The sequence below is a fragment of the Nomascus leucogenys genome, chromosome 9 (assembly GCF_006542625.1).
Source record: "Nomascus leucogenys isolate Asia chromosome 9, Asia_NLE_v1, whole genome shotgun sequence".
NCBI classification, from domain to species: domain Eukaryota; kingdom Metazoa; phylum Chordata; class Mammalia; order Primates; family Hylobatidae; genus Nomascus; species Nomascus leucogenys.
The window spans coordinates 34,755,273-34,782,336 of NC_044389.1; the positions used below are offsets into that span (position 1 = coordinate 34,755,273).

The 27,064-nt window shown below is 45.8% G+C and overlaps 1 protein-coding gene across 3 annotated transcripts in view; it reads left to right on the forward strand.

The window, feature by feature from the left end:
• The first annotated feature begins 422 nt into the window (after positions 1–422).
• Positions 423–27,064, forward strand: part of SHISAL2A (shisa like 2A) — a 36,612-nt gene continuing 9,970 nt past the window's right edge. The window contains exons 1-4 of one of the 3 annotated variants that reach the window (XM_030818814.1): positions 563–939; positions 9,871–10,010; positions 15,790–15,964; positions 24,723–24,816. In XM_030818814.1, the coding sequence (XP_030674674.1) occupies positions 758–939; positions 9,871–10,010; positions 15,790–15,964; positions 24,723–24,729 (504 nt within the window). In that variant the 5' untranslated portion in view covers positions 563–757 and the 3' untranslated portion in view covers positions 24,730–24,816. Of the gene's footprint in view, positions 940–9,870; positions 10,011–15,789; positions 15,965–24,722; positions 24,999–27,064 lie in introns of those variants that run through there. The other 2 variants (XM_003264418.3, XR_004031709.1) reach the window with 2 other exon arrangements.

Sequence of the window (27,064 nt, forward strand, 5' to 3'; positions counted from 1 at the left end):
GCCCGCTAGAAAAGAGGCACCATGAAAGCCGTAGAAAGAGCAAGGACTTCCTACTAGGCCGCCCCCGGTTAAAATCTCATGGGCTTAGGGACTCCGGGAAATGGCTTCTCTCTGGTCCTCAGCTCTCACCTTTAACACGGCTGCGAACAGCCCCGGGCCCCTGGGTTGTTGCGGAGGTTGGGTGAGGTTGTGTTCACTCTCCTCACTGACCCCGCCGTGTGGACGCCGGCTGGTGCCTTGTCTGTCTGCCCCAGCCCCGAATGCCCCGAGACTCCCGGCGCCGGCTCGGCGCAGGTGAGGCGCCCGCGCCCTGGCCTCGAATTCCCGCCCCGCCACTCTGGCCGCGTCGTGCTGTCGTTGAGCACCCAGCGGCCTCGTGCAGGCAGGGGGAGCGCAGTGGGGAGGGGGCAGGAAGCGCAGGCAGAGCCGGGCGAGCACGCGGCTCCCAGCCCAGCTCCCCGCGTCCGCTCCGGCTCCCGCCGCGTTCCAGCAGCCGCCACTCCCGCCGCCGGCCCCCGCCGCCCGGCCCGCCCGCGCCTCCCCTCCGCGCGGGCCGCGCACCTGGCCGCCGCTCGGTCCTCGGGGCCCCGCGCTGCTGTCTGTCTCTGTCTCTGTCTCGGCTTCTCTCGGCCCCTCCGTCTCTCCGTCTCTGCCGTTCTCAGGCTCAGCTCCGTCTCGCTCGGTCCCTCGCTTCCCCGCTGGGCTCTAGCCGGCCGTCTGGTAGCCCGAGGTGGCGGGGGGCCGGGCGCGGGACGCGATGAGCGGCGCCTGCACGAGCTACGTGAGCGCAGAGCAGGAGGTGGTGCGCGGCTTCAGCTGCCCGCGGCCGGGGGGCGAGGCGGCCGCTGTCTTCTGCTGCGGCTTCCGCGACCACAAGTACTGCTGCGACGACCCGCACAGCTTCTTCCCCTACGAGCACAGCTACATGTGGTGGCTCAGGTACCGTCCCTGGCCCTCACCCTACCTTGAACCCCACTCCAGTCTCAGCCCCTTCACCCCAGCCTCAGCCCTCATCCGAGTTGCCCACCTGAGCATCAGCAGCAAGCTCTAGCCCTTACCGTCTTCATGCCCACAGCATCAGCCCTACCACCCCGTGAAACCCCATCTCAGCTCGATTTCCTCATCCTGACCCCAACCATTATTTAGAGCCATGCTCGGACCTCCCCTCCTCTAACCCAAAACAATCCTCACTCTATCCCCACCCCAAACTTCATTCCGTCACCACCCTTATCCCAACCCCAAATCACATATCAAGCCTCCCCCTAACAGCAACTTCCATCTTCAAACATTCACAGGCAGCCCAGCTCCACCCCAATTATCATCCCACCAAGGTGCCCTTCCTAATATCATCACCAGCCTTATCCCTGACTTTCCACACTCCCCAGTACTGACCCCAGACCTTATTCTATCACCAGCCCCAACTTCCTCTTCTGTCCTGCCTGCAATTCCACCTCAGCTCTTCTCCCACATCCTGACTCCAAATATTATTAATATCTAGATCTACATCCAAACCTCAGCCTCCAGGCTTAACCCTCGCCTGGTGCTACACCCCAACCCCAGCCTCAGCCCAGCGTCAACCCTTGGTTCCCTTTTGTATTTAGTCATTCTTTCGGGCACTCTCTACTGAGCACTTAGTGTGTGCCAAGCCCTGTGGTGAGTGCTGGGGATGTACCCCATCCTCAAGCTAAGGCAGAAGACTCGGGAGTCAGAGCTGCCTCCAAGTTCATCATGAGACAATGGCATAGTGCAGAAGCTAGCTCAGACTATATTCACAGAAGTGTTGAATCTCCACCCATAGGACCTCAGTTTCCCCATTTGTTCAGGGAAGAAGTTGCATTCCTGGAGCCTAAGTGTTGGGTTGAGAGGGTAATAGGTCTCAATCCCCCTGGGTCTCCAAAGGCCTCACCTGGAGAATGGAACTTGATCCTCAGCCTACTTTGGGAAACAGGCGTCAGCAAAAATTGAGTGGGCCATCTCAGTAGTTAGTGATTTTCCTGTCCCTGGAGGTACAGGAGCAGAGGCTGCTGCCCTCTGGGTGGGAAAGCACAGCGTCTTATGCCACCAAAACTTCTCAAGTCTCTGGCTTTTCATCTATCAAATAGGCAGTAGAATGATCAATCATTGTCCTGATTTCTGACTAAGGCAGTGGTAAGGGTCAAATGACATAACAGAGATGAAATCAACTTGACATATGCCAATGACAACTACAAATATTATTGCTTTTTCTAGGTGACTCGATCCACAATTCTAAATGATTTTCAGATGGCCAGGTTATCAGATCCTATATATTTGTGCTATCTATAACTCAGGAAATTATATTAATGTGTTTTCTGTTCATCCATATATTCATTCATTCATTCATTCATTCGTTCATTCATTCATTCATATTCTAGCCTTTACTTTGTGCCAGGCACTTTGCAAGGCATTGGAAACACAAAAATCAATTATTCCCTGCCCCTGAGGAACTCACAGTTTATTTAGAGATACAATGGTAATCACTTGACATTTTGCTTGCTGCCCAGAAAAACCAATGCACTGAGAACAACAGGTTTTGCAGCAAAGAAAGAGTTTAATAATCACAGTGCCAACCAAGTGGCAAAATAGGACATAATTCTCAAATCCGCACCCTCATTCCCCACCCCCCAACCCCACCAGAGAATTCAGAGACTATGGTTTCTCAAGGATTGGTGGCAGATGGGGCTAGGGAATGGGGAATGCCAATTGGTTGGGTTAGGGATAAAATCGTAGGGGATCAAAGCTACCTTCTTGCACTGAGTCAGTTGCTGGGTAGGGGGGCTCACAAGACCAGTTGAGCCAGTTTATTGGTATGGGTTACTGGTCCAGGTGGCACCAACTGGTCTATCAAAATGAAAAGTCTGAAAGATACCTCAAACACCAGTTTTAGGTTTTATAATTCCTCCTATAGGAGGAGTTGAGGAGATTACAAATCATGTGACCTCCAGCTACACGACTCCTGAACCATAATTCTAACCTTGTGGTTAATTTATTAGTTTAACAAAGGCAGTTGCAGTCCCTGAGCAAGGAGGGTGTTAGTTTTGGAAAGGGGCTGTTATCATCTTTGTTTTAAAGTTAAACTATAAACTAAATTCCTCTTATAGTTAACTTGGCCTGTGCCCAGGAATGAAGAAAGACAGCTCGTAAAGTTAGACGCAAGATGGAGTCAGCTATGTCAGATTTCTGTCACTGTGATAATTTTTCTATGTCAGATTTCTCTTACTGTGATAATATTCGCTAGGGCACTTTCACAACATTCACCTAAAGTGAAACAATGAAGTTTTGCTGAAGGCCCACTGTGTAGTTGGCATTGAGCTAGGTGCTGAAATAAGATGGTACTTTCCTCCCTTGTAAGTACAGAGACAATGTGGAGCTTTGGGGCTGGTCAGAATCTGTCACTTATTATCTATGTGGATTGGAAAAGTTATTTAACTTTCTAGTATTTTCTCTCAACTTTAAAGTGGTGATAGGGATATTTGTGTGATGGAATTGTAATAACTAAGAGAAATAATGCACATGAAAGTGACCAGTGCATATAGTAGGTGCTCAGTAATCGAGTTCCCTTTCCTTGGTTCACAGGTGTGGGAAGTGAAATTCAGTGTGGAAGTGAATTGTCCGAGATCTCCTAGCAATATCATAGCAGACTGAGACTTAAAGAACATTACCTAAGACTATCCAAGGGTCAGATGCTCTCACGCATTCACAACCCTGGCACTTCTCATGTTACACATGAGAAAACTTGAGAACGGTTAAGTTACTATCTGTGAGTGTCCCAGTGAGAGGCAGCGGCAGAGCTGGGTTGAAAACTCAGGCCTGTCTCATCTCAAGCCCTGGCTTGTCCTGTCTACTACTGTCTGAATCGCTCTTATAACCTGATCCACTCAGATCATCTGAAAAATACTCACTGACCCTCTAGTGTCTTCTGGGCACTGTGCTGGCCCCTGGGGACACAGAAGTGAGTAATTCTCTCAGCACCCAGCCAGGACCCTTTCCCTCTTCCACTAACCCCTTCCCTACACAGCTCTTGTGTCTTGTGGTCCCTTCCGTTGCCCTGGAAACCCTGACGTGGCATGCTTTAGTGGCTCAGACAATGCTTTCTTCGGGGTTTGGATGGGCTGATCTCTGAGGTAACATCCCATGTCAGTGTGTTCCCATTCTGTGACCCCAAGGTGGCTAAAAGGCTCTAGGGTGACTCTTCCTGGACTCAGACATAATGTGATTCATAAATACCACAGACAACTGCAAAGTGCAGGAGAGGAACCGAAAGTCCTCAGGATGTCTTGGGCATCAGTGTGCTCTGAACCTTGAAATAACTCTTCCGGCATGCTCCTAACAGAGCCCGGATATTGCAGGGCGGAGACCTTGTTTTGCTGTAAATTCCATTTGGCCCTTTTCATGCAAGTCAGTAAAAAGACATCAAAATCTCCAGGTAAGCACTGTTTCCTGGGAGAGACAGTGCTCAAGGAGAATTGCTGTCTTTGAAATTGTGCCTCAGGAAGTGAAGACACCCTGTGGAGAGGCAGTTGGTGCTGTCACACCGTCTGGTCCACTTGCCAAACACCCTCCTCCATCACTAGTTCTGTTTTTTTACCAGGGTGTGAGCCAGAAGACAGCGGCCTTGCCAGAAGGCAGAGTTTGTGGTCAGACCGTGTCTACAGCACCTCATTTCATCCTTCCCACCACCTGGTGAGATAGAAACCTTTATAAATGAAGAAAATGAAGGTCAGAGTGGTAAAGTGATTTTTCAGCTTAAATGTGGCAGAATCAGGATTTGAACTTAGAACTACCTGACTCCAAAGCCCTTGGTTGTTAGGTTGTCCCTCCAATTCTTTCTTAGGAGTCACAGTGGGTTTTTATCTTTCAGAGTCAGAACGGTAAAATCCTAGAAGACTCGAGGCTCTCTAATCCAATTTCCTACCCAGGATAGGAATCTCTAACTTCATTGAAAGATATAACTCATTCATGTGTCCTGCACAAGCTTCTCCCATGAGGCAGTACATTCACCATGGAACAACTCTGATCATTTGAAGTTCATCTCATGCTAAGCACAGATTTTCCTTCTTTGGAGCCTACCCTGTTGTTCCCAACTCTGTCCTTGGAGTTTGGTTCCTCTGTCACCAGGACAGACCAGCAGAGACAGTGCCTGCCCCCTGACTGACCTCCGATCTGGAATGTATCACCCCAGAGTCAGGGAAGAAGAGGGCAAGAAAGCTGGAGAAAGAATGGTAGACAGGGACAAACAAAACTCTCCCCCTCACTCCTCAAAGGGCCTCTCTTAGAGGCCCCTTTCCATCCAGGAACCCAGAGTTGTCCTACACACGGGCCCCAAGCGAAGCACAATTCTCCTAGATAACAGCCCTACGAACAGTAAGCATATCTCAAATGAGAAAACAGTGTTTAATTAAAGTAACTAAAGAACTAAAAAGCCCTACACACTCAACGTAAAAAATGTGAAAAGGACAAGAGAAACGAAAAGAGAAAGAAGTCATGAGTAATCCAGTGTCTAAGCTTGGATTCACCAGAAGACTCTGAGATGAGGATTTGATGGCAAGTAGTTTATGTGGAAAGTGATCCCAAAAATCACTGGTAGAGGATGAGAAAGTGAGACAGGGAGAGGAAGAAGCCAACAATGGGTGTATTACCAAGCAAATTACACCAGAGGTAACTGGAGCTTAAACTCTGCCAGCCAGTGTAGAATGTACTCCTCAGGGTTATCCCACCTGATGGCCAGGAAGCTGGATATTTAGCTAACAATTTCTGTCAGTCATCAGTCATGGGCCGGTGGGGTAAGGAAGGCATTGATTATCCTGCACTATTGACTTGCCAATGTGTCCACAGAGCCTGTTCTGGGCCCAAGAAACCCCTCAGACAAAGAGGTAACAGCTGTTTGCAGTAGAAACTTTGGCCAGGATAGCCAAGGCGGGCAGATTGCTTGAGCCTAGGAGTTGGAGACAACCTTGGGCAACATGGTGAAACCCAGTCTGTACAAAGAAATATCAAAATTAGCTCGGTGTGCTGGCACATGCCTGTAGTCCCAGCTACTCAACAGGCTGAGGCAGGAGGATCACCTGAGCCTGGAAGGTTGAGGTTGCAGTGAGCCATGATGGTGCCACTGTACTCCAGCCTGGGTGACAGAGTGAGATCCTGTCTCAGAAAAAAAGAAAAAAAAGAAAAAGAAGGAAACTTTGGCCAGAGTATCAGAATATTTCACAATGATAAGATCCAAGGGGCCCCGGACAGGACATCCACATCCTGAACTATACCCAGAGACAGCCTGTTAGTTGGTGTATCTCCATCAACCTTGCATGTGTACATGTGTATAGTTATGCATATATGTATACTTATTTAGTTAAATTGGGGTTATGCCATGTAATTAGTAGTGTGTCCTGCTCTTTTCAATTAATATTATCAATAAGTTCATAAAAATTTATCCATTATCTTAGATATTAAAATCTAGGCCAGGCGTGGTGGCTTATGCCTGTAATCCTAGCACTTTAGGAGGCCGAGGCAGGCGGATCATGAGGTCAGGAGATCGAGACCATCCTGGCTAACACGGTGAAACCCTGTCTCTACTAAAAATACAAAAAATTACCCGGGCATGGTGGCAGGTGCTTGTAGTCCCAGCTACTTGGGAGGCTGAGGCAGGAGAATGGCATGAACCTGGGAGGCGGAGCTTGCAGTGAGCCAAGATTGCACCACTGCACTCCAGCCTGGGCGACAGAGCGAGACTCCACCTCAAAAAACAAAACAAAACATATTAAAATCTAAAAGATCTGAAAACTTTTTTTTTTTTTGAGACAGGGTCTTGCTCTGTCACCTAGGCTGGATTGCAGTGGCACCATCATGGCTCACTGCAGCCTCCACCTCCCTGGCTCCAGCAACCCTCTTGCCTCAGCCTCCTGAGTAGCTGAGACTGTAGGCATGTGGTCACCATGACAGGCTAATTTTTGTATTTTTTGTAGAAATGGGGTTTCACCATGTTGCCCGGGCTGGTCTTGAATTCCTGGACTCAAGTGATCCGCCTGCCTTGTCATCCCAAAGTGCTGAGATTACAGGTATGAGCCACATCGCCCTGCCTGAAAACATCTATATTATTAATAAGGTCTCTATATATGCTATACTGTTCCATTGCAGAGATGTCCAATAATTTATTTAGCCATGGGAAGGCAGGCTCTTCAAAGCTCTCAGGTGTTTTGGTTGAGTGAAATTAGCCATTAACTAACAGGGAGCGAAATCCTGCAGAAGTGGCAAGGGCAGGTGTCTGGGGCCAGAGTCAGGGAAGAAAATGGGCAGGAGAGCTAGAGAAGAAAGGGTAGGCACGGACAAAGCCTGATGCCACCTATGCCTTCTCACTGGGAGAGCGTTCCATAACGCCTGACACATAGTAGGTACCAAAGGATATTTACCAACTGCCTACCACATGCCAGGGCCTAGACAATGGGAGGATAAGGCTGATTAAACATGGTCTTGGCCGGACACGGTAGCTCACACCTGTAATCCCAGCACTTTGGGAGGTCAAGGGCGGGGGGATCACTTGAGGTCTGAAATCCCACCTACCGGGGAGGCTGAGGCAGGAGAATCAAGACTCCGTCTCAAAAAAAAAAAAAAAAAAAAAAAGAAATACATATTTGGTCTCTGCCCCTGGTTCCTGAGTTGAAGCTCCTAAAGCCCTTGTAGATAGAGATGCTAGGAGCATCATTTGTTCTAAAATTTGGTCCTGAACCCCCAGTTCCTGACACAGAGCTCCTGAATTCCTTGTAATTTCCTGGGTGATAGGAGCATCTTTTGTTCTAATGAGATGACTCATGGTGGGCTCCTGGAGAGCCTCAGGATGGGGGCTGGTTACCAGGGAAACCAACCATGTGATTAGAGCACTGGAACTTACAGCCCCACCTCACTCCAACCTCCAGGGAGGGGAGAGGGCCCAGAGGTTGAGCTGATCACCAGTGGTAATCAATCATGCCTATGTAATGAAGCCTCCATAAAATCCCAAAGACAGGGTTTAGAGAACTTCTGGATTGCCGAACACGTGGAGGTCCCTGGAGGGTTGTGTGATTGGAGACCAGATGGAAGCTCCATGCCCCTCCCTTATACCTTACCTTATGTATCTCTTCCATCTGGCCATTCAACTGTATCCTTTGTAATATCCTTCCTAATCAACTGGTAAACATAGTGTTTTTTTGAGTTCAGTGAGCTGTCCTAGCAAATTAATCAACCCCAAGGAAGGGGCAATGGGCACACTGATTTATAGTTGGTGGGTCAGAAGTATAGGTGACAACCTACTACTTGCAATTGGTATGGGAGGGCAGGAGGGAGTCTTGTGGGACTGAGCCTGTAACCTGTGGGAGCTGACACTATTTGCCTAGAGATGGTGCCAGAATTGATGGTGTCTGCTGGAGAATTGCTTGATGTGTGGGGAAAAACCTCCCATACATCTGGTGTCAGAAGTGTTGTGTTGAGTGTTGTGGGAGGAAAAAAGGAAGCTGTTTCTTCCTTCAGACCAGGTGACCAAGGCCTGACTTGGGCAGAGGCAGTGAGGTTGGAGGGTGAGGGACCAGCAGTGGAGGTATTTGAGACATGGAGTTGACACTGATGTTGTCAGCAGAACCATGGAGGTTGGGTCAGAAGTTACCTGAGGCTTGGCTGAGCACGGTTGGCTCATGCTTGTAATCCCAACATTTGGGGAGGTTGAGGTGAGAGGATTGCTTGAGGCCAGAAGTTTGAGACCAGCCCAGACAGCATAGCAAAACCTGGTCTCTATTTTCTTTTTTTTTTAAAAGAAGGAGGGGGGGTGAGTGGGAGGGGGTGCCAGGCATGGTGGCTCATGCCTGTAATCTCAGCACTTTGGGAGGCCAAAGTGGGTAGATTGCTTGAGCTCAAGAATTTATGACCAGCCTGGGCAACATGGCAAAACCCCATCTCTTCAAAAATTACAAAAACATAAGCTGGGCGTGGTGGCACATGCCTGTGGTCCCAGCCATTTGGGAGGCTGAGGTGGGAGGATTGCTTGAGCCCAGGAGGTTGAGGATGCAGTGAGCCTAGATGGCAACACTGCAGTTCAATCTGGGTGACAGAGCAAGAACTTGTCTTAAAACAAAAAGAAAAGAAATTGCCTAAGGCTGGAAGGACAGCTGGCTTTTAACTAAGGCCTACTATATGTGTCTTGATTCTTAAGAAACAGCAGTATGGGGGTCCCCTAAGACCGTCTCCAGCTCCCTGGGGTAGGAGCAGGTGAGGAAAGTAGGGAGGGAAGGAGATGGTGCTGCTGAGTGGGGTCAGGTATGAGTCCTTGGTGGTGAGTCCTTGGCTTATAGTTGGTGCACTTTCTTTCCCATGCTGAAGCATAGAGAACTTGTTTAAGACAAGTAGGGACAAAACAAAAGTCAAAGCTGATTCCTACAACACAACACTAATTTTTTTTTTTTTTTTTTTTTTTTGAGATGGAATCTTGCTCTGTCACCCAAGCTGGAGTGCAGTGGCACCATCTCGGCTCACTGCAACCTCCGCCTCCCGAGTTCAAGTGATTCTCGTGCCTCAGCCTCCCGCGTAGGTGAGATTACAGATTACAGGAGCCCACCACCACGTCCGGCTAATTTTTGTATTTTTAGTATTTAGACCATGTTGGCCAGGCTGGTCTTGAATCCTGATCCTAAGTGATCTGCCTGCCTTGGCCTCCCAAATTGCTGGGATTACAGGCATGAGCCACTGTGCCTGGCCTAAATTTTTTTTTTAAATATTTTTATTCTGTACATTTTCTTCCCAGCAGAGTCATTCTAGCCTAGCTACAGCACTTCTATAACATGTCTCCCAAGTCCATTCCTGACTCTCAGCTCCCATGTGGTCTTCTCTTCCCAGCATTGGCGCTCTCATAGGCCTGTCCGTGGCAGCAGTGGTCCTTCTCGCCTTCATTGTTACCGCCTGTGTGCTCTGCTACCTGTTCATCAGCTATAAGCCCCACACAAAGTTGGACCTGGGCTTGAGCTTACAGACAGCAGGTAAGGAAGTTGCCAGGTGATGTCCTTGTATTCAGTAGACTAGCACCTTTTCAGGGGGAGAAATGTAGAAATGATGTTTGGAACATTTGCCTCATGACTATTCCTGGAATATGCAGAAGCAGCGGCACATTTTTCAGGAGATTCATGATCTAAACATTTCCATCCTAAACTCTTCATGTTTACATTGTTTGTCAAAATAATTTAATGTAGACAACACTCCATTTGTCACACAAAGATTAATCCATGTTGTGGATTGTCTAAGATGATGTTTTAATTTTAGCCTTGGGAATGCAAACTGATTTTAATATTAACTCAAACAAAATAGAATTAATTTTTAAAATTTGCTGCTTCCAAACTCATAATTTATCAGAAACGAAATACAAGTGCTTTTATTGTGTGTGTGTGTTTTTTTTAAATAATCTGATGTTCCAGACTACCCATTTCTTCATTAGTATAGGTTATCAAGTGCCTCTAAGGAGCAAAAAATAAAGTGTTGCTTTTTCACAAGCCTTTTTTGCACACATTTTGACAACTTCCTGAAAGGTATTATGAAAGATACAAGTCTCTGGGCTGGGCGCGGTGGTTCACGCCTGTAATCCCAGCACTTTGGGAGGCCGAGGTAGGTGGATCACAAGGTCAGGAGTTCAAGACCAGCATGACCAACATGGTGAAACCCTGTCTCTACTAAAAATACAAAAATTAGCCAGGCATGGTGGCGCATGCCTGTAATCCCAGCTACTCAGGAGGCTGAGGCAGGAGAATCGCTTGAACCTGGGAGATGGAGGTTGCAGTGAGCCGAGATCGCGCCATTGCACTCCAGCCTGGGCGACAGAGCGAGACTGTCTCAGAAAGAAAGAGAGAAAGAGAGAGACAGAGGGAGGGAGGGAGGGAGGGAGGAAGGAAGGGAGAGAAAGAAAGAGGAAGGAAGGAAGGAAGGAAGGAAGGAAGGAAGGAAGGAAGGAAGGAAGGAAGAAAGTCTCTATTGGCAAAAGATCTTTCAGTATAGTTTGGTAGCCAATGCTCAAAATAGGTATTATTAAATCCATTTTACAGATGAGAAAAGCAAGACTGAGAGAGTTTTGATGACTTGCTTAAGTTGTCATAGCTAATAAGTGGTGGGCTGAAATACAGCTCACATCTGTCTGCCTCGAGTCACCACACTGGGTCTGTGCAAGTATATAACTAAGCACAAAATTGTTTGATACAAAGTGTAGGGAAGATTTCAAACAGGGAAGGATACTTGAGTTAGTGTTGAGTTTAGTGAAGAAGTTGCTAAGGCAAAAAAAAAAAAAGGAGAAAGGCTGTCCCAGCATAGGGTAAGTAGTGGGTACATGTGTGTGGGCACGACTGAGTGAGCCCTCTGCAGTGACAGGGTCATTCACACTGGGCACCACAGGGAATAAGGCCAGGCAGCCTGGGGGAGAAATTTAAGCTAAGCAAAAGAAGTAAGGTTGACGGCCAGTTGTGGTCGCTCATGCCTGTAATTCCAGTACTTTGGGAGGCCAAGGGAGGTGGATCACCCGAGGTCAGGAATTCAAGACCAGCCTGGCCAACATGGCAAAACCCTGTCTCTACTAAAAATGCACAATTAGCTGGGTGTGGTGGCAGGCGCCTGTAATCCCAGCTACTCGGGAGGCTGAGGCAGGAGAATCGCTTGAACCCGGGAGGCGGAGGTTGCAGCGAGCCAAGATTGCGCCATTGCACTCCAGCCTGGGAGACAGAGCAAGACTGCGTCTCAAAAAAAAGTGGGGCCGGGCGCGGTGGCTCACGCCTGTAATCCCAGCACTTTGGGAGGCCAGGGCGGGCAGATCACAAGATCAGGAGATCGAGACCATCCTGGCTAATGCGGTGAAAACATGTCTCTAATAAAAGTACAAAAAATTAGCTGGGCGTGGTGGCGGGCGCCTGTAGTCCCAGCTACTCAGGAGGCTGAGGCAGGACAATGGCGTGAACCCGGGAGGCGGAGCTTGTAGTGAGCAGAGATGGCGCCACTGCACTCCAGCCTGGGCGACAGAGCAAGACTCTGTCTCAAAAAAAAAAAAAAGAAGAAGAAGAAGAAGAAGTAAGGGTGACAGGAGGCATTGGGGAGGTAGAAGGGGCAAGGTGGGTAGTAGCTAAGTCTCAGAAAGAGAGGGCTGAATGCCATCATTTGTAAACATGAATTTTCCAAGTTAACAATAAAAATACAACAAGAAACAGCACAAGAACCATTCTCAGATCCTGATGACTGTGAATAATCCAGCTGTGACTGAGCAGCGAAAAGCAGGAGGGGTCACTTTTGAGGGTGGAAGGACTCAGCTGGCTCCCCTTGGAGTGAGAAAGACCTGAGAGGCAGTGGCAGGGGAAAGGAAAAACGTCTGCACATAGACCCAGCCTGGTGGAGACCAGAGACAACTGAGGCTTCAACATTTTGTTTTGTTTTGTTTGAGACAAGGTCTCACTCTAGTCGCCCAGGCTGAAATGCAGTGGCGTGATCATGGCTCACTGCAGCCTTGCACTCCTGGGCTCAGGTGATTCTCCCACCTCATTTTCCTGAATAGCAGGACTACAGGTGCGCAGCACCACACCTGGCTAATTTTTTGTATTTTTAGTAGAGATGGGGTTTCACTGTCCTGCTCAGGCTGGTCTCAAACTCCTGGCCTCAAGCAATCCACCTGCCTTGGCCTCCCAAAGTGCTGGGATTACAGGTGTGAGCCACCACACCCAGCTGGTTTCACCTTTTATAGAGGTTAATGAAAGACATAAAAGAACCTGACTATATGGGAGATATGGCATGTATGTGGATAGAAAGGCTCAATATCATAGAAATGCCAGTTCTTCCTAAATTAACCTATACATAAAAATAAATAAAAATGTTTCATGGAATTTGTCAAATTAATTCTAAGTTAATCTAGAGGCATACAGGTGCAAGAGTGAACAACACAATTTTGGAAAACAAAGAAGAGGAGGGACTTGCTCTATCAGGCAGCAGGACATTTTTTAAAATACAGGATTTCTGTTTAAAAATATAAGTTTTGTGATATTGGCACAGAAATTGACAAATAGAATTGGGCAATGCAGTGGTTTTAAACTGAGTACAAATTTGCTTCCCTAGGACAATTGGCAATGTCTGTAAAGATTTTTGGTTGTCACAATCAGGGAAGGGATACTATTGATAACTATTGGTAGAGGCCAGGGATGCTGTTTAACAGCCTACAATAAAGAGGACAGTACCTCGCAACAAAGAATTATCTGGCCCAAAATGTCAATAGTACCAGTTGAGAAACCCTAGAGTAGAGAATAGAGTACTAAAGTTGAAAAACCTAGACTAGAAAGAGTCCAGAAACAGACTAATTAAAATATATGAATTTGTATAAAATGTATAATTTTCTAAAAAATAAAGGAAAAGATTGGCAAATGTCCCTACGTCAAGTACAAATAATATAACACTGTGTGTGAAGTTAAAAAACAAATGATGGGGCCGGGCGTGGTGGCTCAAGCCTGTAATCCCAGCACTTTGGGAGGCCGAGGCGGGCGGATCACGAGGTCAGGAGATCGAGACCATCCTGGCTAACACGGTGAAACCCCATCTCTACTAAAAATACAAAAAAATTAGCCGGGCGTGTTGGTGGGCGCCTGTAGTCCCAGCTACTCGGGAGGCTGAGACAGGAGAATGGCGTGAACCCGGGAGGCGGAGCTTGCAGTGAGCCGAGATGCGCCACTGCACTCCAGCCTGGGGGACAGAGCGAGACTCCGTCTCAAAAAAAAAACAAACAAAAAAAAACCAAAAAACAAATGATGGGCTGCAAAGATATTGTATTACATTAAATATCTATACACACACACACACACACACAATTAGTTTTCATATTCTCCAATTCTGTATTGCAAATTTCCCTACTTGCTAAAATTTACTTGTAATGTCAACATCAATACTCAAGGCAATTCTGAGGTCATTTGTAAATGTGGGCACACACAGAGTAGCAAAAAATTTGATTTACACATGTATCCTAGGTGATATTGAATAAGGTATGCTCTGCCTTCTCTTTGCAGCTCTCATGGTATAAGCAAGTGTCTTTTTCTCAGTCTATTTAGTGCCATGGTTTTTGTATTTTTTTATTTTTAATGGGTGATTTCACTGTTTTGTTTTGGTTTATTTTTATTTTTATTTTTTGAGATGGAGTCTTGCTCTGTCACCCAGGCTAGAGTGCAGTAGTGCGATCTCAGCTCACTGCCACCTCCGTCTCCCAGGTTCAAGCAATTCTCCTGCCTCAGCCTCTCAAGTAGCTGGGACTACAGGCGCCCACCATCATGCCCAGCTAATTTTTTTTTGTATTTTTAGTAGAGACAGAGTTTCACTATGTTGGCCAGGCTGGTCTTGTATTCCTGAACTTAGGTGATCTGCCCGCCTGGGCCTCCCAAAGTGCTGGGATTACAGGTGTGAGCCACTGTGCCCGGCCTGTTTTTGTTTGTTTTAGAGACATGAGTTTTAGGTTATAGTGCTGTTGGCCATGAGTTCAGTGTTAATGAATCAATAACATATTAAATAAGGTCGCTTTAAACAGAAACACACATAGAAAAACAAAGTTACATATTGATCAGTTGACAAAAATGTGACCAGAGGCTCACAGGAACATAACCTTGTATTTCCCCTAGGAGCAATAATTCAGTATTTGTTAATTTAGTGTTTGCTGTGACTTTGTAGAATATAACTACCGTGAATAATGAGAATCAACTATATATAAAACAAGGCAGGATTGATATAAGTACACCTTAAAAGATGAGAAAAATGTAATTTGTTAAAAAAGAAATACAAATGCCCAATGCACAGGAAAAGATGCTTAACATTACTAATAATCAGGGGAATGCAATTCAAAAATGATACATCCAGGCCAGGCACTGTGGCTCACACCTATAATCTCAGCATTTAGGGAGATGGAGGCGGGCAGATCACTTGAGGTCAGGAGTTCGAGACCAGCCTGGCCAATGTGGTGAAACCCATCTCTACAAAAAATACAAAAATTAGCCAGGCATAGTGGCGCATGCCTGTAGATCCAGCTACTTGGGGAGCTAAAGTGGGAGGATTGCTTGAGGCCAGGAGGTGGAGGTTGCAGTGAGCCAAGATCAGCCACTGCACTCCAGCCTGGGCAACAGATCAAGACCCTGTCTCAAAAAAAAAAAAAAAAGAAAAATCTTTATTAAAAAAAAAATTACATTGGCAAATTAGCAAAAGCCCAAAAATGTATCATATTAAAAGTGAGAAGGTTGGAAGGTTGGGGTGGGGGAGGCAGGTACTCTCATATACTGCTGGTAAGAGTATGCATTGGTACAACCACTTTACAGAGAATTTTGGCAATATCAATTTAAATAATATATATAATAATATATAATATATCATACATAATTATATATTAGATATGTTAAAATATAATTATGATATATTATATATAATTATTATATATAATATATTTCATTATTACATAATTAATTATCAATATTATATAATTGTTAGTTTTATATATATACCCTGTTACGCAGTAATTCTACTTCTAATTAGCTGCCTTAAAGAAATAGTTGCATTAGGAGAGGCTTCATAAAGACAGACATCTTAAGAACCTGTCATATTGGAAACTAAATGTCCATAGGTAGAGGAATGGATCATAAACTGTGGTATAATAGAATAATGAAATATTGATACCATATAGGTAAAAGGAATGAACTAGCTCTAAATGTACCATATTATTTGCTCTTTATGGTAACTGGGTAGGGTATAGATCATGTTATTACTTTCATTTTACAGATGAGGAAACTGAGACCCAAAGTCACCAAATGAGTGACAGAGCCAACTCTCCCCTTCACCCTCCTTCCTCTCCTTATCCCTGTTGCTGTGAAAGGGGCATCCCTACAGTGTGCCAGACACTGTTTGAAATTTCACACGCACCATCTCCTCTAATCTTTCCAGCTATCCCAATGAGGTAGGTCTCATTATAACCCATTTTACAGATGCAAAAATCAGGTCTCAGAGAGCTTAGATGATTTGCACAAGGGGTCATACGTAGCTTGTGATTGTGGAGCTGGAAATCAAACATGTGTCTTTCTGCCTCCAAAGTCCTGCTCTTTCCATCCTCCTAGAGCAGGACTGTGGGATGTTCTGGCTTGTGCTCTGTGCTGCTACTCTCACCCCGCCCTACCCATCCGCCAGATCCTACTTTTCTGGCTCAAGGGGAATACAGTTCATCCCTTGGCCCTGTGAATGGAAACCATCCTCCCGCTTTTCACTGCTCAGCCACCAGCTGGATTATTCAGTCACGAGGATTTGAGACAGCATGTCCTCTTGCTTTTTGCTTCTTATTTTTAAGAAGAAAAGTGCATTGCCTGACCTTTTACTAAATAACAGGTTTAGGCTCTCTCTGCCTTTTGCTCAAACTCAGCTCTTAGTTCCTCCCCTTCTTCTTCATTAAGTATTGTTCTCTCCTTCCCTCTGCACCCAAAGCATCAACCCGGGAGCTTCCTTCTGCATCTGAGATGGTTACAGGCCCACTATCTTACATTCATCAGAGCTTTACTGTTGATAGACTTTCATTTCTGTTTGCTCTCTTGCCCTTCAATAGGACATGGAGAGAGGTCTTTACCCCCATTTTATAGCAGAGGAAACCAAGGCTCAGCCAAGGGAAATGAACTAAGTCCACACAGCCAGTGAGCATGTGTCACTGCGATGTCAACCCAGATCTCCCAGACTCTAAACCCTATGACTGCACTGTCCCTTGGGGTCCTCGGCTCTGAGTATGGAGGCAAGGGTGGGATGGGGAGTGCCTTGGCAAGAGCAGAGTGTAAATGGAAAAGCAGTTTCTGAAACAGGCTTCTTTCCCTGCCCAGGCATTCTGTACTCTGCCCCATCACCCTCACACCTATCCCATCCCCAAACTTGGGATGGCAATGGAGACCATAACTTTCTTATTCTGGTACTTTGTGAGGAACTGGCTAGATCAGAAAAGTGAATTCCTACTGTTGAGCTGGGCACTGTGCTAAGGACTTCAAACACATCATCCCCTTTAAACTGCTCAGCTACTCTGCCTGGTGATGATTATCAACTCCCATTTTGCAGATGAGGTCAGTGAGGTGAGTGTAGAGGTGATATCTAGGTACATTTAATAAGATACTAAAACACTGGGGGAAAAATTAAGGAGTCCAATTCTTATCCTCTTCTGAAAGGTGTTGGTGAAGAGGTCATTAGTCAGCCATTCTCATCAACTAGAACTCAAAGGCTCCTAGAAGTAAAGTCTGATGCTCTCACTGTATAGATGGGGCAGCTGAGGCCCAGAGAGAGGCAGTCATGTGCCTAAGGTCACCCAGCCAATTGGTGGCCAAGCCTTTGCCTCCCAGCCAGAGACCTTTCCCTGCAGCAGCTGCCCCTATACTGCAGAAAGACTTTCATCAGCCCCTCCCACCTTCCATGGAAGGCTCAGTCACGTCACCCCAGAGCCCGCTGCTTTTTAATAAACCATACTTGAGAGGTAACACCAAGGAACCAAACATGCTTCACTCAGTGGTGAGTTTGTTTTGGCTCCTCCAAACAGGGGGAAAACCTGAGAACTCCTTTCCAAGCTGGTCACCACAGGCTAGGCCCATGTTCAGGGTTGAGAACCCCAGGTAATGGGGGACTGGCCACAGAGGTCCTTGGAGAAAGGAGGGAAGGCACAGCGCTGGGCAGAGATGCCAGAAAACCTGGTTCTAATATTGGCCTTGCTGCTGTCAGTGTGTGGCCTTAAGCAAGTCATTTTTCTCTCAGCCTCAGTTTACTCTAAAATGTGTACCATCATAGCTACTAAGAAAGTTGTTGCAATAACTAGAAATGATGCTTACTGGTATTTAATTGGTCTCAAATACATAGTAGGCTTTTAACAATTAGTAGCTCTCATTTTCATTATTATTAGGCGCTTCAATTTTTACATGTTGGCAATCTCAAACATACCATTTTCTTTTTTTAAAAACCTTTTTTTTTTTTTTTGAGACAGACTCTCCCTCTGTTACCCAGGCTGGAGTGCAGTGTTGTGATCTTGGCTCACTGCAACCTTCACCTCCTGGGTTCAAGCAATTCTCCTGCCTCAGCCTCTCATGTAGCTGGGACTGCAGGCACCTGCCACCACACCCGGCTAATTTTTGTATTTTTAATAGAAATGGGGTTTCACTGTGTTAGCCAGGGTGGTCTTGAACTCCTGACCCCAGGTGATCCACCTGTCTCAGCCTCCCAAAGTGCTGGAATTACAGGCATGAGCCAACACGCCTGGCCTAACCTTTTTTTTTTTTAACAGCTTCCCGCATAAGCCAAAAATGTAATGTAATTGCTAAAAAAAAAAAAAAAAAAAAGTGAGTGGAACCTCAGGTCACATTAACAGAGTATAAGGTCTGGAAGCAAAGGAGTGATGATCTATATTAACTTTCAGTTGGATAGAACTCACCAGCCATCACATCTCAGAAATAACTTTTTATCGTCTACTCTGTAGGTTCCCAACTTTGGTTTCCAATTTCCTGAGGGTCCCCAAACATAGCAGTGGGGATTCTTGAGCAATCTCCAATATTGCAAAGTTTTTTTGTTTTTTGTTTTTTTTTGAGACAGAGTCTCGCTCTGTTGCCCAGGCTAGAGTGCAGTGGTGTGATCTCGGCTCACTGCAACCTCCGCCTCCCGGGTTCAAGCAATTCTCCTGCCTCAGCCTCCTGAGTAGCTGGGATTACAGGCCCCTGCTACGACGCCTGGCTAATATTTGTATTTTTAGTAGAGACGGGGTTTCTGATCTTAGCCAGAAGCTGGTCTTGAACTCCTGACCTCGTGATCCACCTGCCTCGGCCTCCCAAAGTGCTGGGATTGCAGGTGTAAGCCACCGTGCCCAGCCCAACAATTTTTTTTTCTTTTTTTTTTGAGACGGAGTCTCACCCTCTTGCCCAGGCTGGCGTGCAATGTCGCCATCTTGGCTCACTGCAACCTCTGCCTCCCAGGTTCAAGCAATTCTCCTGCCTCAGCTGGCTACAATATTGCAAAGGTTTTACACGGACCAAGTTTCTTCTCTTTGAGCTAGAATTATATCAGTTCCAGGGGGGTAATTAACATAGGTGCTCTCCTGCTGATCAGAGCTCTTTGATTAATACAGAATGGAAAAAATTAGTACTTAATAAATGCAGTCTATTATGTAGACAAAATCCTTCAGAACTTGGAGTTCAAAGGGAAAGAAATAGAAAAATTAGGCCAGTTGTATTTTCTACATCATTTTATGAAGTAGTAACAGATCCAGAGAGGTGAAGGGTTTGGCACAAAGTAGCACAATGATTTAATACCAGAATGAGGACTTGAGCCAAGGTCTTGTAACTCCTGGAAGCCCAAGGGATTCCCCAGAGCCCTGGCTGGCCAGTTGCTCAGAGCCCCATAATGTGAGATGGACTTTGACCAATCAGATGATCAGAGGCAGTTGACTACTTCAGATCTGGGAACCAGGTCATGTGAGGATTAGGTAAAGAGCTGGGGATAGTTGGCCTTGAACAGAGGAGACTCCGGGCTCACAGCCTAGGGCCTCAGATCTCTGCAAGGTTGTTCTGGGACAAGAGGATCAGACATTTTTGTGAGAATCGAGGGAACAGAGCTGAAATCAGTGGAGAAAGCCATAGGGAGATGGATGTTGAGTCAATAAAGGTAGAACTTTTTTAGAGTATACCTGAAATACTGCAAAAAGAACTCCATCACTCTGGGCCATATTTCACTCACAAATTTGTAATCCTTGGGTTTGTTTTGTTTTGTTTGTTAAAAAAGCACCTCTATCCATGGAAGGTAATCAGGAAAAGGCTAAATATGGGATTCAGCTAAGGGGAAGGGGATTTTTTTTTTTTTTTTTTTTTGAGACGGAGTCTCGCTCTGTCGCCCAAGCTGGAGTGCAGTGGCGCAATCTCGGCTCACTGCAAGCTCTGCCTCCCGGGTTCACGCCATTCTCCTGCCTCAGCCTCCCGAGTAGCTGGGACTATAGGCACCCGCCACCACGCCTGGCTAATTTTTTGTATTTTTAGTAGAGACGGGGTTTCACCGTGGTCTCGATCTCCTGACCTCGTGATCCTCCCGCCTCGTGATCCGCCCGCCTCGGCCTCCCAAAGTGCTGGGATTACAAGCGTGAGCCACTGCGCCCGGCACTAAGGGGATTCTTGTATTGAGGAGAAGGTTGAAGTAAATCCCTGTACCAGCTGGAATGCCTTAAAATGAAAGCTTAAATAACAAAGAATCCCAAGGAGTCTATAAAACATGCACAAAATAACCTGTTAGAACAAAGTGTGTTTGGGCTGGGCACAGTGGCTCACGCCTGTAATCCCAGCACTTTGGGAGGCCCAGGCGGGTGGATCATGAGGTCAGGAGATTGAGACCATCCTGGCTAACATTGTGAAACCTCATCTCTACTAAAAATACAACAAAGTTAGCGGGGTGTGGTGGCGGGCGCCTGTAATCCCAGCTACTCGGGAGGCTGAGGCAGGAGAATGGCATGAACCCTGGAGGGAGAGCTTGCAGTGAGCAGAGATTGTGCCACTGCACTCCAGCCTGGGCGGCAGAGTGAGACTCTGTCTCAAAAAAAAAAAAAAAAAAAAAAAAAAGAAATAAGTTTGTTTAGCAAGTTCACAGTAAAGTCAAAACCAAACATCAATTGTATTTATATATACTACTAACAAAAAATTAGAAACCCAAACTAAAAACACAATAATACCATTTACAGTTACTCTAAAATAAATGAAATACTTAGGTAAAATTTAACAAAACATGTACATGTTCTGTATGTTAAAAACTACAAAATCCCTCCACTTTGGGAGGCCAAGACTGGAGGATCACTTGAGCCCAGGAGTTCGAGACCATTCTGGGCAACATGACGAGACTCCTGTCTCTACAAAAAAAAAAAAAATAGCAGGGTGTGGTGGCGTGTGCCTGTAGTCCCAGCTACTGGGAGGCTGAGATGGGAGGATTGCTTTAGCCCAAGAGGCGGAGGCTGCCATGAGCCCAGATCACACCACTGCACTCCAGTTTGGGTGACAGAGCAAGACTCTGTCTCAAAAAAAAAGAAAACTACAAAATGCTTAGCCGGGCTTGATGGCATGTGGCTGAGGTGGGAGAATCCCTTGAGCCCAAGAGTTCAAGGCTCACTTGTAAGCTATGATCATGTCACTGTACTCCAACCTGGCAACAGAGGGAGACCCCTATCTCTAAAAATAACCAACCAAACAAAAAAACTACAAAATGCTGATGAAGGAAATCAAAGAAGACCTAAAATGGAGAAATACACTATGTTCATGAATTGCAAAACTCAACATAGTAAACATAAAAATTGCAACCTGCCCTTTTTTTTTGAGACAGGGCCTTGCTCTGTTACCCAGGCTGGAGTACAGTGGCACAATCTAGCCTCAACTTCTTGGGCTCAAGTGACCTTCCCACCTCAGCCTCCCAAGGAGCTCAATGGAAAAGAATTCACAGAAAATAAACAGAAAATTAGGCCAGTTGTATTTTCGATTCCATTTTATGAAGTAGTAACCGAGATCCAGAGAAGAGAAGGGTTTGGCACAAAGTAGCACAATGTTTAATACCAGAATGAGGACTTGAGCCAAGGTCTTGTAACTTCTGGAAGGCTTGACTGGCAGCTGCTCAGACCCCCACAATTGGAGAGGGATCACCACACCTTGTTAATTTTTTATTTTTGTAGAGATGGGTTCTTGCTATGTTGCCCAGGCTGGTTTTGAATTCCTGGGCTCAAGCGATTCTCCCTCTTGGCCTCTCAAAGTGCGGGGATTACAGGTGTGAGCCACTGTGCCTGGCCAAAATGGCAGTTTTATAGATAGATAGATAGATAGATAGATAGATAGATAGATAGATGATAGATAGATAAGCTAATTCTCAAATTTATATAGAGAGAGACAAAAGGACTAGAATAGCTAAAGTAATAGTGAAAAAGAATAATGAAGTTGGAGGAAATCACACTACTCAATTTTAAGACTTATTGTATAGCAACAATAATAAACAGTAATGAGGATAGTGCGGTATTAGAGGAGGGAAGGACACATTCATAGATCAAAATATGGTCCAGAAGTAGACTGATGTCATAAGGTTGTCCAACAGATTTTTGACAAAGGTGCAAAATCAATTCAACTGGGGAAGAACAATCTTTTCAGTAAATGGTGTTAAAACAACTAAACTTCCATAAGTAAAATATAAACCTTTACTTAGATCTCACACCTTGTACAAAAATTATCTCAAAAAATATCTAAATGTAAACCAAAAAACTCTTAACACTTTTAGAAGAAAACAGGGAAAAATCTTCATGACATGCGGTTATGCAAAGAATTCTTAAACAAGACATCGAAAGCACAATACATTTTTAAAAAGATAAGCCAGTATTCATCAAAGTTCAAAATTTTAATGCTGTGAAAGATCCTGTTAAAAGGATGAAAAGGCAAGCCTCAGACTGGAGAATATATTCACATATTTGACAAAGGACTTTTATCCAAAATATATAAGGATTGGTCGGGTGTGGTGGCTCATGCCTGTAATCCCAGCACTTTGGGAGGCCCAGGTGGGTGGATCACTTGAGGTCAGGAGTTCAAGACCAGCCTGGCTGACATGGCGAAACCCCGTCTCTACTAAAAATACAAAAAGAATTAGCCAGGTCTTGTGGCACAAGCCTGTAATCCCAGCTACTCAGGAGGCTGAGGCAGGAGAATCGCTTGAACCCAGGAAATGGAGGTTGTGGTGAGCTGAGATCACACCACTGCACTCCAGCCAGGGTGACAGAGTGATATGTCTCAATAAATGAATAAATAAATAAATAAAACAAAATATATAAGGAATACCCTAAACTCAACATTAAGAAAACAAATGATCCCATTAGAAAATGAGCAGAAGACTTGAACAGACATTTCATTAAAGAGGAAAAGAGAACAATCTATGTTTTAAAATGTCCAGGCATGGTGGCTCAGGCCTGTAACCCCAGCAACTTGGGAAGCCAAGGTGGGAGGATAGCTTGAGCCCAGGACTTCAAGACTAGCCTGGGCAATATAATGAGACCCTGTATCTACAAAAAAAAAAAAAAAAAGGTGGATGTGGTCGTGCACACCCGTAGACCTAGCTACTCAGGAGGCTGAGGTGGGAAGATCACCTGAGCCCAGGAAGTCAAGGCTGTAGTGTGCCATGTTCAAGCCACTGCACTCCAGTTTTGGCAACAGTGCAAGACCCTATCTCAAAATAAAATAATGTTTTTAAAAAAGGACATATAGGTGGCAAATAGGCACATGAAAATATGTTCAACTTCATTAGTCATTAAGGAAATGCAGATTAAAGCCACAATGAGATGCCATCTCAAGGAGCACAGGTAATGGAAAGAGATTGAAAGCTTTCAGAAAGAATAGTACATAGACTCACTTGATCTTAGAAAGATCTTAGATCTCTCTGGCTACAGCACGGAGGATGTGATGGAGGGGCCCCCACTGGAGGCCGTTCCAGGAGTCTGGGCAGAAGATGATGAAAGCCTGACCTAAGGTGATAGCGTTGAGGATGGAGAGAAATGGGTGGATACCACAGATGGCTATTAGGTGGAACCAGCAGGACGTGGCTTTTTGAAAGGGCCGAGGTAGAAGGTGTGAGAGATGACTCGAATTTTTGGCTTAAACACTTGATACACTTTTTATCTAGAAAGACAGAAATGTTCAATTGTGTCAAATGCTCCTGATTAAAAAAAGAAAAAGGAAAAAAGAACCAGAGTCCTATAACTGGTAAAGTAAAATTTAAAATAAATAAATAATGTTAAATGTTCCTGATAAGTCAAGGGAGATAAGGATTTATTTATTTATTTATTTATTTATTTATTGAGACAGAGTCTCGCTCTGTCGCCCAGGCTGGAGTGCAGTGGCGCAATCTCGGCTCACTGCAAGCTCCGCCTCCTGGGTTCACGCCATTCTCCTGCCTCAGCCTCTCCCAGTAGCTGGGACTACAGGCGCCCGCCACCACGCCCGGCTAATTTTTTGTATTTTTTTTAGTAGAGACGGGGTTTCACCGTGGTCTTGATCTCCTGACCACGTGATCTACCCGCCTCAGCCTCCCAAAGTGCTGGGATTACAAGCGTGAGCCACCGCGCCCGGCAAGGGAGATAAGGATTTAGAAGTGACCATGGGTTTAGTGACAAATAGTTTGAAGGTATAGTGGGGGCAGAACCAAGTGAGTTGCAGCTGAACAAGTCATGAATGGAAGGTAGAGAATAATAAGGCCAAGTGGACTTCCTTTCAAGTTTTGATTTAAGAGGAAGAGAGAAGATAAGTCACTCAACAAAGAGAAGCATGGAATCTATTCTCAAAGTGAGAACAATCTATGTTTTAAAAATGTCCAGCACTCTTCTCCATACTAGCTGTATGATAATCCTGTGTTCTCATCTATAAAATGGATTTCTAATAGTACCTACCTCATAGGGTTATGGTGAAGGTCAAGTCTTCATAGCTCTTAACAATTGTTTCTTATCTGTTTCCTCCACCAAACTGCAAGTTCATGAGCAACACTGACAGCTCTCAGTGCATGGTGTGCTGTATTGTTAGGAAATACATGTTAAACAAATGATGCTTCTAAAGCTCTGACCACAATGCACTGCCCAAGGTAAGCACCAGAGAAGTCAGCTGGGAAGTGTGATCCTGATGGGGAAGAAGAGAGCCCCACACCCTCAGTTTGCTGTTTTCCAGGCCCTGAGGAGGTTTCTCCTGACTGCCAAGGTGTGAACACAGGCATGGCGGCAGAAGTGCCAGGAGTGAGCCCTCTCCAGCAGAGTTACCCCTGCTTGAACCCACAGCTGGAGAGCAATCAGGGGCAGGCTGTGAACTCCAAACGCCTCTTCCATCATTGCTTCATGGCCACAGTGACCACCAGTGACATTCCAGGCAGCCCTGAGGAAGCCTCTGTACCCAACCCTGACCCATGTGGACCAGTCCCATAAACATTCAATAAATGTCTCCACACCATCCCCTTCTGGAGTCTCTTCAGTGAAAGGTGGGAGTGGGAAAGGACTTTAGAGCCTAGCATGATAAATGAGGGCTTTTCCCAGCAAAGATACCCAGCCCTGCTGTGGACCCTGCCATACTGTTCTGCTTGGCCTATTGTGGGCCAACGAACTTTGACATGACTCCTAGAAAAATGGTCAGTAACAACTCCATGCAATCGGGTGGAAGCCTGGGGCCTCTGAAGGCACAGAGGAGCCCCTCACCCAACTGGGAAGTCAGAGAACTCTGACATGGTTTTCCTGCCCCACAGTAGGTGTATTTAGGAGCCCTGAGAAGATGATTAGCCCTCAGAGGGGGATGATCTCTGTCTCTTCAGCAGCTCTGCCTCACCCTGGAGTGCGCCATCCTGGAGTAAGCCCCTTGCAGAGGGACGGATAGAGAGGGAGTATGGTGTGCACAGGGCTCAGCCATCATTCTATTTCTTAGGTAGATGAAGGAGTGAATGCTAAGTAAGTGAGAGAATGAATAGGGGCAGGGAGCAGCGGTTCATGCCTGTAGTCCTAGCACTTTGGGAGGACAAGGTGGATGGATCACTTGAGCCCACTTATTCAAGACCAGCTCGGGCAACACAGTTGAGACCCTGACTCTACAAAAAATTTAAAAATTAGCCACATGTGGTGGCTTATACCTGTAGTTGCAGCTACTTGGGAGGCTGAAGCAGGAGAATCAGTTGAGCCCTGGAGGTCAAGGCTGCAGTGAGCTATGATCACACCACTGCACTCCAGCCTGGGCAAGACCTCATCACAAAAAAAGAATAATAATGAGTGAATGAATGAATGGTTATCAGACTGAATACAGGCTCCAGAGGGTGGGCTCTGCCACTGTGTGGCCTTGATAAAATCCCTTGTCTTCCTGACCCTCAGTCCCCTTGCTGGGTTATTGCAAGTGTTCAGTGAGGTGATGGATTTGAACTCACTTCATAAACATTAAATTACTAGAAGACTTTTTTTTTTTTATTTGAGACAGAGTTTTGCTCTGTCACTCAGGCTAGAGTGCAGTGGCATGAACTCAGCTCAATGCAACCTCCAATTTCCGGGTTCAAGTGATCCTCCCACCTCAGCCTCCCAAGTAGCTGGGACTACAGGTGTGTGCCACCGTGCCTGGCTAATTTTTGTATTTTTAGTAGAGATGGGGTTTCACCATGTTGGCCAGGCTGGTCTTGAACTACTGACCTCAAGTGATCCGCCTGCCTTGGCCTCCCAAAGTGCTGGGATTACAGATGTGAGCCACCACACCTGGCCTGCTAAAAGACTTTTTAAATTACCAATGGATGATAACATAGTAATCCTGCTAAAAGACTTTTTAAATTACAAATGGACAATAACAGTAAACTATGTGATACTGAAAAACTCTGGAGCCAAATGCCTGGTTAAAATCCTGCCCCTGTCACTTACTTGCTAGGTAACCTCTATGCGTTAGTCCTCTCATCTATATAAGCTGGAATCTTAGTAGTACCTTCCTCATAGGGCTTGGGGAAGGACTAAATTACTGAATCCTTGCAAGTACATAGAAAAGTGTTGGCAAATGGAAAGCACTATGTGTTAGCTATTATTATTATTTTTAACGTTTTGTTATTAATCTGATCGCAAAGGAATCTTAGGGCAAGATGCTGACGGCCAGCCCTCCCTTCTGGCTGCTCTCCTAACTTTGGCAATGGCTTTTAGGCTTCGCCTTGGGAATGCAAGACAAGGATTGTGGAAACGCAGCTCAGCAGCCACCAAAAGCAGCTCTTGACATTTCAGACAGTGACATGACCTGCTGCTGGATTTGGCAACAGTGAAAGAGTCACTCTTAGATACCTGTGCCTGAGGCAGCCAAAGGGTACATGATGGGTTGGCAAGACAGGGTGAGTCACCCACAGAAGTGTTCTAGGCTGGAAGTCAAGAGATTTTGGTTCTGGTCTTGCTTCATTTGTTGTTGTTGTTGGTGGTGGTGGTGGTGTGTGTGTGTGTGTGTCCTCTTTTATTTCAGCACTCTTTTTTTTTTTTTTTTTTTTTTGAGATAGTCTCATTCTGTCACCCAGGCTG